Raw genomic sequence first — 18,566 nt, 5'->3', positions numbered from 1 at the left:
AACTAGATCTTTGATGTTTTTTCCCAATAGTTGTATTCAATAACTCTGTGGTTGTTCATACTTTCATACTTGCATGGTTATTCTTTTTTTTGTACCTTAGCGCACTTGTGCACAAGGGTATTATAACTTTGTTCACATAACGGTTGTTTGTAACAGGCAAAACAAATCGAGATAGATATAGACAAATGTATACATAAATGATCAGAATGAAAATAGAGGGGGGGGGGGGCTCGACCCTATTAATATGGCATTTCAGGGTACTATTTTATATATATATAAGGAAAATTTGAAAGTTAGGGGGGCTCGAGCACCCCCCTGCCCCTACCTGGCTACGCCCATGCATGTGTATATCTTGGTAACCGCTGTACCAATTTCTTCCAAACTTTGCACAGTGGTTGGCCTTGGAATAACATACGAAATGGCCGAACATTTTTAGAATCGGACAATAACCACGCCCACATCCCATATAACGGTAATTTAGAGAAATACGACATCTTCGATAAATCAGTAAATATTAAAGCTAATTTATTCAAAATTGATGCTTGCAACAATTCTATACCAAGAAATACGTTTATGATAAAATTTTGGAAAATGGGCGTGGCACCGCCCACTTATAATCACATATATGTATCTCGGTAACCGTTCTCCCAATTTGTACCAACGTGGTACGGTGTGGTTATTGTGCTTGCCACATAGAAGCAAAACATTGAAAATTATTGAAATCGGACTAAAATTTCGGCCACTTTTTATATAACGGTAAATTTCAGAAATGCTTGTTGTCTACAATTTGGTGGTGGATTTTTACTGCAATTTTCTTAATTTTCGCTTGTGACAACTTGTGCACACATAAGGTAAATAATAATTTAACACAACGACATGATTTATAGAAGAATTTGCATAATAAAAATGATTATTCATGCGTTCAACAATTACGCGGTTTTTTTTTGTTCTCTTCGTTGTTTACTTCTTACAACAAAGATGGCGTCGAGATTTCGAAAGCTAAAAAATAACTATTTTCTTTCTTTCCCTAAGGCGTGATCTTGTGTCTTTCGTTCATGCTATGTACAGCCTTGTACCGCACTTTCAATACCGGGTCTGTTTGAGTGTCCCTTTACTTCGGTTTTGAATCGAAACTGTGCATGTATGCATTACTTCGTTTTTCTCATATGCATTATTTCGAGTTTCAAACGCAAGTGTGCATATGCATAATTTCGGTTTTTCTAATATGCATTATTGCGGTTTTCAAATGAAATTGTGCATATATGCATTATTTCGGTTTTTTTCGTATGCATAATTTCGGTTTTTTTCATATGCATTATTTCGTAGGTTGGTGTTATGCAGAAATTTTGTTTGGCAAACTGCGTTCAATTGTTGTTGTAGCAAACTCGGAGAGAGCGAGTTTGGCGACTCTCACAGCAAACTAAAGCTGATGTCACATAAAACTTTTGCTTCGCTTTACGTGACAGATTCGCTTTGACAGATAAGATGAATTGTATGAAAATGCACAAAGCATGCCACATAAATCGTTGAAGCGGCAGCGCGAAGCGAAAAGATGGTCAACTCCCATCTTTTTGCGCGCTTTGACAATCAGCCGGTTNATCATGATAGCCATGAAAACCATAATGAACGTGCAACCCTGTGCCAAACTCGACATAACCACCTCCGAGCAAACTAAGCAGCCGCCATTTAATTTGGCAAACAAAAGTTTGTCTGCATAACACCGACCGTATGCACAGTTTCCATATGCATAATTTCAGGGTGCCAACCAAAGTACCACTGACGAAAATGGTAGCAGTTTTAGTATTAAGTACCAAAAATGGCAACCGTGATGTCTAACGTTTGGCGATTTTATTATCGATTTGTGTTTGGTTGCGGAAAGCGCAAAGAAAAACGAAATTAATTCATAAAATCCGTGGGAGCAGCTAAAAATCTTTAAAAAATACTTTTTTGTTTTTCTTGTGAATTTGCGTTGATTTAAAAAAAAAGTCGAAAGTTCGTTTAGCAAAAATTGTTTTCTGTAATGAAAGCTCTGTACCACTAGCGGCGTGTACAAAAAAAGGAGCCACGAATGGTAAAGGTGGACAGGGCAATAGTGGAAAGACGTGCCGACCAAACTCGAGATAAAAAGGAAAGGGACATTTTCAGGCGTCGTCGCTGGTTTCTTAGTATACAGATTTGTTTGCGAATCACGACATAGAATTGGTTTTTAATCGCAAATTAATATTTAACAATAACAATTTTGAGATACTTTGGACCTCGTAAAAAATTAAAGAAATTGTCTTTAAAGATTTCTCAAAAAAGTGAACTCATACTAAATTTCATAATGACTAACATGGAGAAGCAACATGAAATGGTAAAACGCAGTCTGGTGCAATTCGTTAGCGCACACATTCCAGGGGCTGATTTTAGCGTAGTCGACGAAATAGTTTTGCAGTACATTATATCTATTTTGGAAGAAGCTTCACAGGACCCATGTTTCGACGTAGAGGGGTTTGTCGAAATGATGGGCGCCTATTTTGCCGAGTTTCCTTCCATTGACCAGGGAATCATTTGTGAATGGATATACAAGTTAGCAGGCGAATTGAATGAAATGGAAAAAAATCAGGAAAATCGTAGTTCAACAAATTTATCACTGAAGTAATAATTTGACGTGATATGTATAGTCGGCATAAATATACATAATTTCATATTCCCATCTTTTTTTTTTAGTTCCTTAAGCCTATCAGATATTATACCCGAGTCGAAGTTACGTGCTCGCAATGCTTCCAATTCTGAGAAAGACGAGTTCAATTTGAGCGCTAGTGGGGCAGCAGGGGCCGGGACCAAACGTGCGCAGCATTTGTCCGAGACCAGTGATGGTGGTTCCACTGATAGTTCGAGCTGCGATTATTATTTGGACGAGGCTGAAGTTCTACAAGAAATGTTTCCGGACACGGCTTACGTAGAGGTCAGTAAAGTATGAAAATAAAATAATAGAGAATATGTAAGATGTTTACTGGGCTGAAATTTCCAATAATGGACTATTTCCTATTTCAGGCAAAGTATAGCGACTGTTTTTTAATGAAATTTGCAGGGGGTGTTGAGGAAGTGCTCATTGGCCGATATCTTCAACATTTTGTGTAGAAATGCTAACAGTTTTAAAGTTATTTATTGTTACATTTTCCCATTTCTTCACATCTATACTAATTATATAAAGAAAAGTCCCATTTTTGTAACAGGTAATCTCTTAAAATTTGGTACGTAGTTAGCTTTTTATCTAGATTAGCACATATAATCCTTTTTCCGCGAAGTGGGCCATGGACCGATCTATTAAAAAAATCGTATCTATGGTCCGATTTGATTAACACTAGAGTGCACGCGCTCTTTTCACACAAATGCACGCGTGGCCTACTATAGAAATAATAATAATAATAATAATAATAGATTGGCGCTTACATATGTTAGTGTTTGGCCGAGCTTCTTCTCCGACTTGTGGCGTGCGCCTACAGTTTTACGCCCGCTCCGAACGGCGATTGTATTTTTATGAGAAGCTGTTTTTCATGGCAGAGGGGTGACCGCTGTTAAGAAAAAACCTAATTCTAAATTTTTTGTGCGATGTTGCTTTGACCAGGACTTGAACCCAGGCGCTGTGGAGTGGAAGCGCGCACTGCTTACCACTGCACCACAGCAGCTACAGTAGACCAACTTAAAATGTTAATAAAAGTTGTTTTAGATAACATTTAAATGAAAGGCTCTATTCCAAAACGACAAAATACAAAGCATCAGTCTCTTTTATTTCCAAACCACACTTGCGCAACATTTTTGAAAACTAGCATCTAACCATGGTTGCGCACATTTGGCATTACAATCTGCTAAGGTTTAGAAATAAAAGAGACTGATGCTTTGTATTTTGACGTCTTGGAATTCACCCAAACTTATAGTTACAAAGATATACTCATTTATTACATTTACGATCGCAAACTCCAATTCTTTCATAGCAATTAGGAATTTGAAATAAAAAATAATTTTATTATTTAATAGAAACAAGTAATTTTTAGCAAAAAAAAACCGACTTCAACTCCCATGTAAAAAAAAAATATATATATATATATCTCATGATCCACTGATCGGATCTCAACCAGATTAGTATGGGACCACCTCTGAGACACTACCTTTCCGATGCAAAAAGAATTATCGAAATCGGTTGACGTGGTCCAAAGTTATGCGGTAACATACATAAAAAAAAAAAAAAAAATATTCCGACGAACTGATAACCTCCTCCTTTTTTGGAAGTCGGTTAAAAATAAGAATAATTTTACTACTTAGTTCAATGTCCTACATTTTCTTCTTAAACCAATATTACTTAAAAAACTACATATCAGTTTTCGTATCATACTGAGTGCCCACTTTTTTTTGGACGAACTTAGAGCTCTGATACAATAGGTGAACCGACCAATTAAAATTTGGTATTACATCGTGCTGTACTTCTTCAGATGCACCTAAGAGCATCCCTATTCTAAATTTTAGTTGTTTGGGAAGTGTTTCAATGGATGTATGGCGATTCAAAAGAGGTTTCAATGAATCGAGGGACTATTCTTGTAAAAAGTTATAAAAGTCAAGCAACTCGTCGGCAAATTGAATGCAGCGGGCTTTCTTGGAACTGCGCCGCTCTAACATACGAAACTTTCACGCGTGTACTCTAGTGTTAAAATTTGGTACGTAGGTATCTTTTTGCCTAGATAACCTTATAGGATCCTGTTTTCCAATTTTCATGCAGTTTCGAATATAAATAGCTTTGAGCAACCATTATATCAAGAGTGAATTCGTAACTGGGCAAGTTTTTTTTTCGCGACAATAAGAAACTACGGATACAGCCAAAGTTTTATAATAATGTACATATAATGTATCTATTTGGGCGATTTTTTTTGCGGCTATTCTTTTTTTCACTCCTAACTCAAAATTTTGTGGAAAACACATAAAAAAAAGCTCCCTGAAATTTTGAACCCTTAGTTTTAACATGAAGTACTCGCCCAAGGCGTGGAAAGATTTCCCATATAAAATACACGTAAACTTTGAGTAAAAAGTCTACAGCTCAGAGGAATTTGATGGTATAATCTTCTTCAATGATGGGTTTTCTTCAGAATTGAATGCTCTACAAAAGTGTCCATAACGGTTTAATCCTAACTCCCACCAGCGAGGTAGTACGGGTCACTAAACCTAATTTTTTCATGAAATTCTCGTTTTTTTGCCCCTATCTCGAAAATAACAAGAGCTACAGAAAAAATATAAATGACAAACTTATACGACTTTCAATTTCCTACAAAAAAGTGCCAAAACANGCCCCTATCTTGAAAATAACAAGAGCTACAGAAAAAATATAAATGACAAACTTATACGACTTTCAATTTCCTACAAAAAAGTTCCAAAACACAAAATCGCTAACATCGATATTTCTTGAGATAGCGGCGTAAATCTTTTCGATCAGCTGTTTAGGCTAAGCCCAACACGTTGAGTACAGGTAGCGCAAACATTTTCCACTGNCCTCAAAATTTTGTGGAAAACACCTAAAAAAAAAGCTCCCTGAAAATTTGAACCCTTAGTTTTAACATTAAGTACTCGCCCAAGGCGTGGAAAGATTTCCCATATAAAATACACGTAAANACTCAAAATTTTGTGGAAAACACCTAAAAAAAAGCTCCCTGAAATTTTGAACCCTTAGTTTTAACATGAAGTACTCGCCCAAGGCGTGGAAAGATTTCCCATATAAAATACACGTAAACTTTGAGTAAAAAGTCTACAGCTCAGAGGAATTTGATGGTATAATCTTCTTCAATGATGGGTTTTCTTCAGAATTGAATGCTCTACAAAAGTGTCCATAACGGTTTAATCCTAACTCCCACCAGCGAGGTAGTACGGGTCACTAAACCTAATTTTTTCATGAAATTCTCGTTTTTTTGCCCCTATCTCGAAAATAACAAGAGCTACAGAAAAAATATAAATGACAAACTTATACGACTTTCAATTTCCTACAAAAAAGTGCCAAAACACAAAATCGCTAACATCGATATTTCTTGAGATAGCGGCGTAAATCTTTTCGATCAGCTGTTTAGGTTAAGCCCAACACGTTGAGTACAGGTAGCGCAAACATTTTCCACTGGAAAAAAATGGGGGAAAGTTGCCAACTGTTGAGCTGAGCGGAACTATTCAACTGTGCGTTTCTAAGACAAATAGCCAACGGTTGGGTAACAGCAACGTCTTACGAACGCGCCCATTTTCTTCATATATAAATAAATGCACATCTTTTTAACACACCTCACAAAAAGGAGAAGTTCGTCGGAATATGTTTTTTTAGTTTTATTTTTAATTTTTTATTTTTTATTTGTATGTAGAGTCAATCAACAAGGTTTAGGTGCAGCGAGTTTTTTTGCAATACGGGCAACTGTTTTTTAATTATTTTATTTTTCGAAACTTTTTTTACAAAAATATGGTTAATGGAGCTCCAAACCTTGTGCGAAATTGAAGAAAATTCTGCAAATTTTCATTGCACTTTTTAATTACACTCTTCTGAAAATAGTTAAAAAAAATTCCTTTTTTTATATGGAGAAAATGAACGACAACTTCAACAAAAAAATTTGGCAAAAATCATTGGTAAGTCCTACCTACCTCAGACTTGCACATTATTATATAGTAAAATTGAATGGGCTAAAAAACTGCTTAATCCGTTTTTTTCTAGAGAATGTAATTAAAAAGTGTAATATTTTGATGAAAACTTGCAGAATTTTCTTTAATTTTTCGCAAGGTTTGGAGCTCGGATTTTTGGAGTCTTGGTCGTAGAATTAATCATATTTTTATAAAAAAAAAATTGGGAAAAATAAAACAGTTAAAAAACAGCTGTTCGTTTTGCAAAAAAAAAATCGCTGTACCTAAACTTTATTGATTAACTGTATATATGTTACCGCATAACTTTTGACCACGTCAGCCTATTTCTATAATTCTTTTTTTTTAAGGAAAGGTGCTACCTCACAGGTGGTCCCATACTAATTTGGTTTAAATTCGATCATTGGATCGTAAAGAAATCAACGACAATCTTAAATTTTTATATGAGAATTGGAGTCGGTTTTGTTTTTTGCTTAAAAATTACTTGTTTACTAAATATTTTACAATTAAAGCATATAAAAGTGTTCTTTTAATAAGTTTCTATTCGCAAACAATCTGTAAACACACAATTGTTGAGCGATGGCCGCGAAGTATGTAATGCCAGATCGTTGAAAATGTAAATACATAGATTTCTTTAACCAAACATACTTCGTTGAGGTATTACGAAATATAAAGTATTTACAATATATTAATTTAAAGGTAAAAAAATATTTTATTACAAAGTGGAAATCGGGCGGATACCCAATTATATAATTAGGGGATTCCATTAAATACTTTTCTTTTCTCAAAAAAAGCTTTGCCCTTTTTTTTTTGGGAATTCTTGCTTTGCGTTGCCATGAACCCTGAGAAAATGATGCGTTCTTTATATGAGAATGAAACGGAAAATACTTCAGCACATGTTCATATATAGAACTTAGAGTAAGTGCAACCTTTTTTCGAGAAAAGAGAAATTAAACTCGGTAAAGTTTTGAACTGTGTAAAACTCGTAAGTTTACGAGGCTTTTATGGGAAATGCTATTGTGAAAATGTCTAAATAGGGGCGTAAAGTGGCTGCTTCACAGATCTACCAGGATTTTGTGAAACAGTTTTTCTTTCGTAGTATTTTCCCTAGCAGCCCGCCATCTTGTCTCTAACGCTATTGGCTAAAATAAAATTAAAAATGCCGAAAATCAGCAGAAAAGCGAAGTTAGTATGGATGAAATTCATTATTTCTATTCACCTATTATTTTTCATTTGTTTTAAATATTATATAATAAATTTTATTATAACATTTTCCGCTCCTCGGCAACACTGAAGTTTACGAGGTCATTTGCGCATCAAATTTGCCTCGTAATTTTACGAGGGGCTCGTAAATAGAGCTCAATACAAATTTTGACAGTTCTTTTACGAGGCTCGTAAATTTACCTCGTAATTTTACGAGGGGCTCGTAAATAGAGCTCCATACAAATTTTGACAGTTCTTTTACGAGGCTCGTTAATTTACGAGCTTTACGAGGTTTACGAGGCTTTTACGAGTTTAAGGGAAGACCGCTAATGAAAATTTGTTATCAAAAATCGCGCGATTTTTTTTATTTAAAAATGTTCGGCTGCGGGGCTTCTTTTTTATTTAATACTTAAATGTATATTGAAAGTTTTTGATAAACAATGGGAGTGCTTTCAAAAAAATCAATACTTCGATATATTGCAAATTTTCGCTTGTGCCGCAGTTTTTTAAATCAATACTTCAATATATAGTGAAAATATGCGATAAAAAATCGTGCGTTTTCATTGTTTTCGCTTTCAGTTTGTTTTTCGATATTTTTATGTGATGTATGGCAGCATCGAAATTTCAGTTGTTCAGTTCAAGTGAGGTTGAATTTGACTTTTTTGCAACTTTTTTTGTAAAACTATAAACCTCCGGAGGGGGTTCAGATTAAGAACCAGGGGGACCCCTCTACACCCCCTCATCAACCTTTTTTTTCAAAGCCTGGTCCATTATTGGAAAATTTTCCCGTTTACTGAAATGAAGAGTAGGAATAATGACTCACAAAATCTCAAAAATGGTTATAAGCATAACACGTAAAAAATATATGCATACAGTCATGTGAAAAATAATAGGGACACGACACTTCGACTTTGAAAAATTCGAAGGCCGCCACACAGAAAGAAGTTCTATGCAAAAATACTATGATATCACCTCCACACCATCTTGAATATTTATATGCACAAGAAATGTTATATTCCCTTCTTTGGTATTTGCTCTTTCAAGCTGGGAAGGTGAGAGGTTCCACGCCACCTTCGTTTTTTTACCAGCTTCGAACTAACAGATACTATTCGGAACATTTTCCCTAAAAATTATTAATAAAATTTTTCTTGTACAATTTTGTTGAATTTTTGAACAAAGTTTGAATATTAGACTTACCATACGAATCCATCTTGCCATTCTGTTGTGCCGTATTACGAATTAAATTTTAGCGTATGAAATTCGATAGCTACCGTTTATTGTACCAATCTTTTGACTACCAAAATCAAATTGTCCCATTTTTTACCAATAGCCCAATACAAAAATGTACAAATCTGTACAAATTTACCAATCGAGTGGCACTGCCTTAAAAATTTATGCAATTTAAAAAAGAATTCAACAAATTTTCGTTAAAATTTTTAATTAAATTCTGAGTATGCAGTTTTGTGGCGCATTGAATTCTAGTCGAACAAAGTATGAGTTTTAAATGGCTAAAAATTACCATTAATTTTTTAGAATTTAAAAAAAATTCGAAATTTGCGCCAAAATTTGTTGAATTTTTTTCAATATTTCACAAATTTGGAAACTTGGAGTTACACGGGTTTTGTTAAAGAATGAACTATATTTTTTATAAAAAAATAACAAAAAATCATGACAATAAAAATAATACGTTAAAGCTTGGAAAAAAGTGGTTCGGCTATAATTTTTTGACCACTGCACATTAGGTCAAATGATTACTTTTTCTGTGCGAAATTAATAGCAGCTAAAATATTGCACTATTTTATTGTAAAATGATTCCAACCATTAAGAAAATTGTAAAGTCAGTAAATAAAATGTGAAAACCTAACTTAGCATTCGTAAGACAAACTTTTCCGCGCAATGTTTTTTATGTTCAAATGATGAGTATATGTGTTTAAGTAGTACTCGAAAACATTGTCCAACTAGCTTGGTTTTGACACAAGTTATTTGCTTACCATACTCAACCCCCTCCCCCTTTAAATGAGCTTCGCTGTATGTGTACATAAGTATGTAAATATACGCATTTGGAGAAAAAGGTGGCAACAAAATTAAAAAAAACCCTATTGCACACTTAATTGTCAAGCACTTTCATTTGATATCTAATGTTTTTAATTCAACGAACGGACCTCATAATTTTTTAGACAGGCGGCAACACTATTAAGAAAAATCTTACTGAAAATCTCTAGGCCAAGGCCTTTCATTTGACAACTCACTTTTTAGTCCAACGAAAAGCCCACTACACCACAACGGTCGCACATTAGAGATTGGCGTGGTCAAAAAATGTCGTNAAAAATCTTACTGAAAATCTCTAGGCCAAGGCCTTTCATTTGACAACTCACTTTTTAGTCCAACGAAAAGCCCAGTACACCACAACGGTCGCACATTAGAGATTGGCGTGGTCAAAAAATGTCGTTTTTGCTTTATGCTATGTTAGGATAAAATTGTAATTTTTAAATAGGTGGTAACCCTACTCAAAAAATATACATTTTTGCACATCTAGAGGCTAAGTCTTTTCATTTAACAGTGATGGTGCAGATCAGATACCTTCGCTTATTAAGATTGAATATAGAAATTTTCATAACAGGTGGCAATCCTACTCGAAAAAAACATTTATGCTTATCTAGACGGTAATCGCTTTTATTTGGCATATAATTTTTTGCAATCCAACGAACTGCGCGGATCTTAAAATTTTTTTGACAGGTTGCAACCCTATAGAAATTCTAAATACCAAAGGTCGCGGTCCTGTCTATACAGAAAATATTAGAGAAAATCTGGCCCAAATTCGTTTATTAGTTTTCAATATTAGCGCATTCAAAGAATCTCCACTTTACTTTATACAATGTATAGATAAGTGAGGAACTTTTCAATAGGTGGCAACACTACTAAAAAAAATTAAAGATTTTTTACATGCGAAGGCCATGCCCCTCATTTGATATCTCATTTTGTAATCCAACGAACGGGGAAAATCTTTTAATTAACCGGTGGCAACCCTATTCAGAAAAATACATTATTGCACATCTAGAGGCTATGTCTTTTCATTTCACAGAGACGGTGCAGGATTGATGTCTACGCTTCTCATGATTATATGTTGCAATTTTATTAGCAGGTGGCAACCCTATTAAAAAAAATAAAACATTAGTGCTTTTCTAGAGGTCACTTCCTTTTGTTTGACGCCTCATCTTTTGTAATCCAACGAACGGTGCGGATCTTATAGTTTTTTAGGCAGGTGGCAGCCCTTTTAAAAGTGTAAATAAAAAAAAGGTCGCTCTCCTATCGATACAGAGTATATTAGGGAAAATCTCGTCAAAATCCGTTCAGTAGTTTTCGAGATCACCGCGTACAAAGAATCTCGACTTTCCATTATACTATGTATACATAGATTTCAATATAGCTCATATGTACATACGTCTTTTATCTAAATTTTAAATAAATCACAGCGTGTGTTTATTAACTAGAAAAGAAAACATAAACAATTGTTATGAAAAAAACATCAAAAGCAAAAAACATAAATGAGGAAGTTTTAATGATGGTCATATAAATACGTTTTTAGCCATCATAAATTTAAAAATAGATTCTAGACATTTGTACGAGCCGCAGTCAACACATTCGTCTTGCAAAAACGACCGGATCAGGCAAATATTTATTCACATTTCAAATCTCCCTACATTTTAAGATATACACTTACCAGAATATGTTTCCGTACAGTGTTTTTTTTTTTTTAATATTTGCAATGTTTTTCGTAATAAATTTTTTCGTTAATTTTTAATAGAAATATAGTTCATTCTGCATCAAATGGCATATAAATTAATGCTTCAAAGTTTTTACAAAATGTAGGAAAATTCGACAAATTTTCACCAAAATTTTCAACTTTTAAACAAAATTTTTTAGAATTTTTTTTGAGTATCTAGTTTTGAAGTCCACTCAATTTCAGTATATTAAAGTACATGATACAAATATTTAAAGGTAGTTTAATTTCTTCTTCTTACCCGCCATTGCTCTCATTTGAAGTAAACTGTGCTTATCACATATTCCTTTAAATTGAAGCTAACATATTCTTTAAAGAAATTAAAAAAGTCGTTTTTTACTTAAAAAAAAAAAATATTAAAAAAAATTATTTAAAAATATATTTTGAGCATCATTGCACAGCCGGCTTTTAGTGATTTATTTCTAAAATTAAATATAAAATGCATGTAGAGAATCTTATTTCATCGTTTAAAGTACAAAACCGCCTATCGTCATTCTGCAAAACCGAGTAACTGACATTTGCTGCCAAAAATTGGATTTGCTCACACAAGCTCCTGGCTCAATCCTTATCCATTCGTGCTGAAATATACTAGCCAGAAAAGCTATTGCTTTATAAAAAAGAGAACAATTTTGAAATATGAGTGTTTTTACTCTAGAAAATAATTTATGCAACCTCACATACGCGGAACGGATGTGCCCAACCAAAGCGGAACGCGGCTCCAGCAGCAGTAGAGCGAATGAGTTTATCTGTCCATAAACTATAACAAAGAGCTCTAAGAATTATGATGACTACATCATACGTTATAACAAATAAGTTTATGCTTCCATGGTGCTTTCATTGACGGTAAGCTCCTTTTAACCACTCCATTTCAACTAAAGAGGTCCCAAATTAAAGCAACATCCTAATATATAAGTTTCTTAAACGGTCGGATATAATAATATTTCAGGTAACACTGCAGATAATACCAATTTTTTTTTGCGGTAAGATACCTTAAGGTATTTTAAATCAATACACACTTACTAACAGCTCTGATAATGCGATGAAATAAGTAAATTTACCTAGCGTGTTATTATTTTTCAATGCAAAAAAAAAAAATCCTTAAAAAAATATTAAAATTTCCAAAACAATAATAATTTGTTGATGTGACAGTGCTACTTGAGCAATTTACGAAAAGTATAAGCATCATAATCCAGTTTATGTCAAAAAATTTCAAAGTGAAACTACCTTCTTTTTTTGTATCATGATTAAAGTACAAGTTTTAAGTGGCTATAAACTACCGTTGATTTTTGAGTTTTTCTTTTTACTGGTGACGCATGCGTGATAGTTTTTTTTTTTTTTTTGTGTGGGGAAAAATACCGAAATATAAGTAAAAAAATTCGCAAAAATCAATGGTAGATTATAGCCACTTAAAACTTGCACTTTATTATACCGAAAGTGAGCTAAAAAACTGCATACTCAAAAGAATTCTAAAAAATTTTGTTTACAAGTTTACAATTTTTGTGAAAGCTTGTCTTCCAGACAGACAGGTGGTCGACATTCATCAGTAATTTTTAGGGAAAAAACCAGCAGGCCGGGGAAAATTAAACAGGGGGTGTCCTTTCCCCGCTGCTGTTTAATTACTACATTTCAAAGCTCGACTGCTCGATAATGGCGTCCGGGAATGAAATTGATTTGTGTTCGAAAGTAAACGGATACCACCGAACTTTCTAGCTTCGCCACTGCAGGGATCCTAACCCTCTACCCTACGAAATCCTCGGTAACTCTTTTTACCACCTGGACCTGGAATTCACGTCGATGGCGAACAAATTCCGCGGGGAATGACCCAAAAATCCTCGAAGTTACCTTCGATAGTCTACTCTCCTTCTCTGAGCATACAACTGCAATTGCCAATAGAGGTACAGAGCCGCAACAAGGTCTTCAAGTCACTAGCCGGCAGCCTCTGGGTCAAAGACGACGTTGTCGGCAACTTCTTATTTGGCACTACAACCGTGTGTCGGTGTGGGCCGACACCAAAAAGCTTCTGCAATTGCCTCTCGTACGAATTTGCGCCAGTTGCTCATCCCGAGTGCAGACAGGTCCTTCTGCACCTGGTCCACCTTTATTTTCGTGGGCGCCCTTGCTTTCGTTGTCCACCCATGGGTGCGGAGTCGAAGGATCTTTTAAACAGAGTGCCGTCATCCATGCGTATAACATATCCCAGCCAGTGCAATCGCTATATTTTTATGTGCTTAACTATGTCCATGCTGTTAAAAAGCTCATACAGTCCGTCATTACATCTTCTCCTATACCCGTCGTCCACGCGAAAAGGCCGTAGATCTTACGTAGAATAGTTCTCTCGAAAGCACCCAAAACCTTCCCATCTTTGCTCTATATCGTCCACGTTTCTGTGCAATATAGCATGACGGGAGAGTTGTAGGGCGTAATTTTTGTTCGTCGAGAGAGGTCTCTGCTTTTCAATTGTCTACCGAGCCCATAGTAGTACTTGTTCGCTTGGTCTCCTGCTTCAGACCGACGATGTCGATATCATCTGCTTACGCCAGCAACGTCCTTTTTTTGCTATATATGGTGCTGCTGCGATTCAGATTGGCATCTCTTATTACTTTTTACAGCATCAGGTTGAAAAGGTCGCACGATAGTGAGGATTAAAAGGAAAATGAACCGGTGGGGCAGAGGCGCAGTGTCTAAAATATCGTTTGGTCTCAAACAGCGAGGAGAGGTCGTTCCCAATTTGGACGGAGTATCGTCGACTGGAGCTTGTAAGCAATATTGAGAAGGCTTATTCCGCGATAGTTGTCGCATGCGGCGGGATCTCCTTTCTTGAGGATTGAACAAAGTACACTGAAATTCCAGTTTTCGGGCATGTATTCATCAGACTAAATTCTGCTTAAACGCTGGTACATGCGCCCCTCCAACTCTTCGCCACCAGCTTTGAACAGCTCAGTCAGAATACCGTCAGCTCCGGGGGCCTTGTTGTTCTTAAGCCGTCTTATTGCTGATCTCACCTCGTCATGGTCGAGTAGAGGGACGTGAGCTTCGTCGTGAGGCGCCAGTCTCGGTGTGGTTTCTAATGATCCGCTGTAAACGCTCCAGTTGTTTTACAAGTTTAGCCTTTTCTAGTGAGATCCATCCGATAAGGGCTCCGTGAAACAAGATAGGTTTAAATCTGGTTTCATAGAGCTAATGAATTATTTTAGGCGAGAGACCTCACTTTTTACTGATAGCTCCCCTACAGCAATACAAGGCAACTGACGCCTTTCTTAACATTTCCTCAATGTTAGGCTTTCACGACTGGTTACTATCCAGGATCAAGCCTAAGTACTTGACCCTATCTGAGAGCCGTAGACGAACACCCCCACACGAGGGAAGGGCAACAACGGGTATCTTGCACATCGGGTCAAACAAGACCAGTTCTGTCTTGCCGTGGATCGCCCAACTAGTTACCTGGTACAGGTAACCTTGAGCCAGATCAAAAAGGGTGTATAGAAATCGTTCCTTAACCAAAAGTTCCACATCATCTACATAGGCGATCACCCGACAGCGCACGTTTTCCAGTTCCTCTACCAGGTAATATACAACTGCAATCCAGAGCAGGGAAAAGAGAACACCACCTTTCGGAGTGCCCCTATTGACTCTGTGCTGAATGCATGTGTTCTTCCACTCCGCCGCGACAGTTCTGCCACGGAGTAAGCTGTAGATAAGCCTTATTAGATTGGTTTCAACCCCCAGATTAAGAATATACTTGACTATTTCCTCTCAATAAGCATGTTGGGCTCTTGAAATATAGTCACGAGGAATCGCGTTTCTTATGTACAGGTCTATCAGTCTCTCCTGCGTTTTTAGCAAAAAATGAAGACAGACTGATAGACCTAAAATCTCTGCGGGAAACATGAGAGCCTTTCCTGGCCTTCGGGATGAGCGCAACACTGACTACCCTCCAAGCCTTGGGGATGTACCCGGTCCTCATGCAGTTCGCATAAATAGGAGCCAACCAATTGCCAGACACCTCTAGAGCTCTTTTCGGGTGCAAAGGTATGATGCCATTGGCCCCCGGCGACTTGAAGGGTTTGAAAGAATTTATCGCCCGGGCCATGTGACGATCGTCCGGAAGATCGGAGAAGTACATGACCTGAAGACCAAATTTTGCAAACAAGTACATTTGACTGTACTTCGAAGTACGAAGAGCTAAAGAAGAAGTACTGAACTTCTGAAAGAAGTGCGGTTGGTCACATTAAGTATTCCGTATCTGTACCGTAAATATTTGTACCGCATCGGTAGTATCGCATCCCTTTGAGGCTACCTTAAAGTCCGGTCCACATAGAACTCTCGCGTTGGCTTTGGTTGACAGAACGCCCGTTAAAAGTATGCTTACTACAATAAACGCTTGGCAGCGAACGCTTTGGTGACTAAATTAACATACTAGCGATAGATAAGGAAAAATATTTCACATAGTTTTATTTATTTGCAACAGCTGACGACTGGCCATCTTTCTGCTTTGTGTTGGCGTTAGCGTTGCCGAAGTTTGGCACGAACGAAAGACACAAGATCACGTAAAAATTAAAGAAAGAAACAAATTATTTTCTAGCTCTGTTTGTTGTAAGAAGTAAACAACAAACAGTTGTTGTTTCCTAACTGCGATTACAAATGGCTACTCTCCTTCTTATGTGATCTGATATAATTTGTTCATGGAATTTTGGCTATGTGGACAGTTGCATTTGCATGCTTGTATTCATAGTCAGCTATTGAAGCGACGCCAACGCCAAAGCAACGCCAAAGTTCTATGTGGACGGGCCTTAATTTTTTTATTTTGCCGTATTTAAACTTTTTCAATTGCTAATTACATTTTCCCTTATATCAAAATTTGCTTAGGTGAAACATTGCATTGCTATAGCTAAAGGAGATATTGATAGCGCAACTCAAATTTTGTTACATCGTCAAGAGACTGGCCAAAGTCTAACCGACAAGTCTATTTCTATTTCTGGACGAAAAAGTATTGTTGTGGACGACGCAGAGCTCAAAAATCGTATTATTGAGAGGTGAATTGCCAATTAAATATAACTATTAAGACAACATTTTGATTTAAATCGCTATTCTTTATCTGCAGATACTCATACGTAGACAAAAACGCAACTCAGCGGGAATACAAGCCGATGGTACCAAAATTCGAACCGAAAAAATTGGTTCGCTATCGGGATAATAAGATTGTTTCTTTAAAGGGCGAGCGTTACACTGAAATCAAGCGCGACGAGGAAGCTGAGTTAAAAAAACCAAAAAAGCAACTTCAACCGTAACTAAAGTTGCTTAAATCATGCTATAAGTATTTTATAAAGTTGCAACTGCTAGCATCACAACAACAGCAACTGTGGTTAAAAAATAACAAAAAGAAGCTTCAACGTTTACTTCACCATTTGATATTTGAAAACTTTAAACTAAATATTAATACTATATCACCAATATTTGCACAGACGAATGTAACAGCACTACAAAAAACACTAAAATCACGACCACCTACCCAAAACCGAACAAAGCAAACTGTCACAAGAAACAAATTCTTAACACATGTGCAAAGAACTTATCAAACTACAACAACAAAATCAACGCTTAGAACCAATTTAATTGCGATAGTATCACCACTATGGCTATTAAAGGCTTATTTGCACCCCATAAGAGGAGTTGTAAAAAATTTGATTGGTTCCCCCAAAACTACAGAATATCAGGGTTTTTTGTCGCACTGCGAATGCTACCTTAAATCCGATTTCATTTCCGTATTCGCACCTGAGCTCCATCATCCGGCTGAGTGCATTATGAATTTAAGCTCCACGTGTGTAACCTTTGTGATTTCAAATACTACTGCTAGGATAATTGAGAATGTGCTGTACACCAAGCATCCGGGTCGTACGAATTTTGGGTATCCTCTACGATATTCCTCGAATTATTTGAAAGTCAAAAGTGTAGATAAATATATTTTCGACACATTTATTTTTAATGTTATTATTTTAAAATTAGTTTTAATTTTTTATAACAAAGCTGCAATGAAAGATTTACAAAGAGCTTTTTATTATTTGTTAGTAATATATCTTGTTTTCCGAAAACAAGAAGAGCAACAAATTAGTGTTAAATTCAAATCTTTATGAGTTAATATTTTGTTAAGAAAAATAAGTTGATTTTACAACTGTCGATATTTGCTACTACTACTACTATTTAATAGGATATTATGACGATGTCGGTCCGCAGATGGATTTGCGCTGAGCTAGCACAGTGATGGACAAAAAAGACAAACCATCCGCGTAATTTCGTATTTTTATGAATCTTGCTATACACAATAACAAGTAGCTTTTGAAAAGTATCTGGTGCTTTAGATTAATTAAATGGCGGCTTTCGAGTGCAATAGGAATTATACATTTATGCAAATGATTTGGTGTAATTATTCAAAATCTGAAAGTTATTAAAATGAAACCAAATATTTAAGTAAGACGTTAGGAAACTAAGAAAACTGTTTTGTGTAATTGTAATAACATTATAAAGCTGACAAGTTTTAAATCATAACATTTTACTAGTCTTACGACACGCATTTGTCTTTGGTTTTTTAGAAGTTTTTTATACTATTCCCCTAAGTCAGCATTTAATTTTCTTTCGCACCACATTCAAAAAATAGATCGTAGATAGAAAATACGGCCGACAGACACGTCTTTAAGACACATGAGCTCAAATAGACTTATGAATTTATCTATATCTATGTTTATAACGCGAATATAGTAATTTTTATACTATATTTTAATGTGTAATTAAACTGAATGAACGAACTGCAAGGAAGGTATAAATGAAATTCAGGACGAAACTCAAAGATAAAAGGCGTTTTGAGAAAGACATGCCATACATTAAAACTTACGCCTAATCTTCTTTTAATTTTTTTATTTTCCTTATTGAATTTCGAACTATTTTAGAGTTT

The 18,566-nt window shown here is 35.8% G+C and overlaps 1 protein-coding gene across 1 annotated transcript; it reads left to right on the top strand.

The window, feature by feature from the left end:
• The first annotated feature begins 1,731 nt into the window (after positions 1-1,731).
• LOC108369941 (CUE domain-containing protein 2) lies at positions 1,732-18,527 on the top strand. The gene is made up of 4 exons (XM_017625162.1): positions 1,732-2,637; positions 2,710-2,947; positions 16,487-16,653; positions 16,722-18,527. The coding sequence occupies exons 1-4, from the start codon at positions 2,324-2,326 to the stop codon at positions 16,906-16,908; spliced, it is 906 nt and encodes a 301-aa protein (XP_017480651.1). The 5' UTR covers positions 1,732-2,323; the 3' UTR covers positions 16,909-18,527.
• The last annotated feature ends 39 nt before the right edge of the window (positions 18,528-18,566 follow it).

Source organism: Rhagoletis zephyria, unplaced genomic scaffold (genome assembly GCF_001687245.7).
Source record: "Rhagoletis zephyria isolate East Lansing unplaced genomic scaffold, Rhagoletis_zephyria_1.1 Rzeph_scaffold_03922, whole genome shotgun sequence".
NCBI lineage: Eukaryota > Metazoa > Arthropoda > Insecta > Diptera > Tephritidae > Rhagoletis > Rhagoletis zephyria.
Note: the sequence above shows the minus strand (reverse complement) of the source record. Positions and strands in the feature narration are given on the sequence as shown.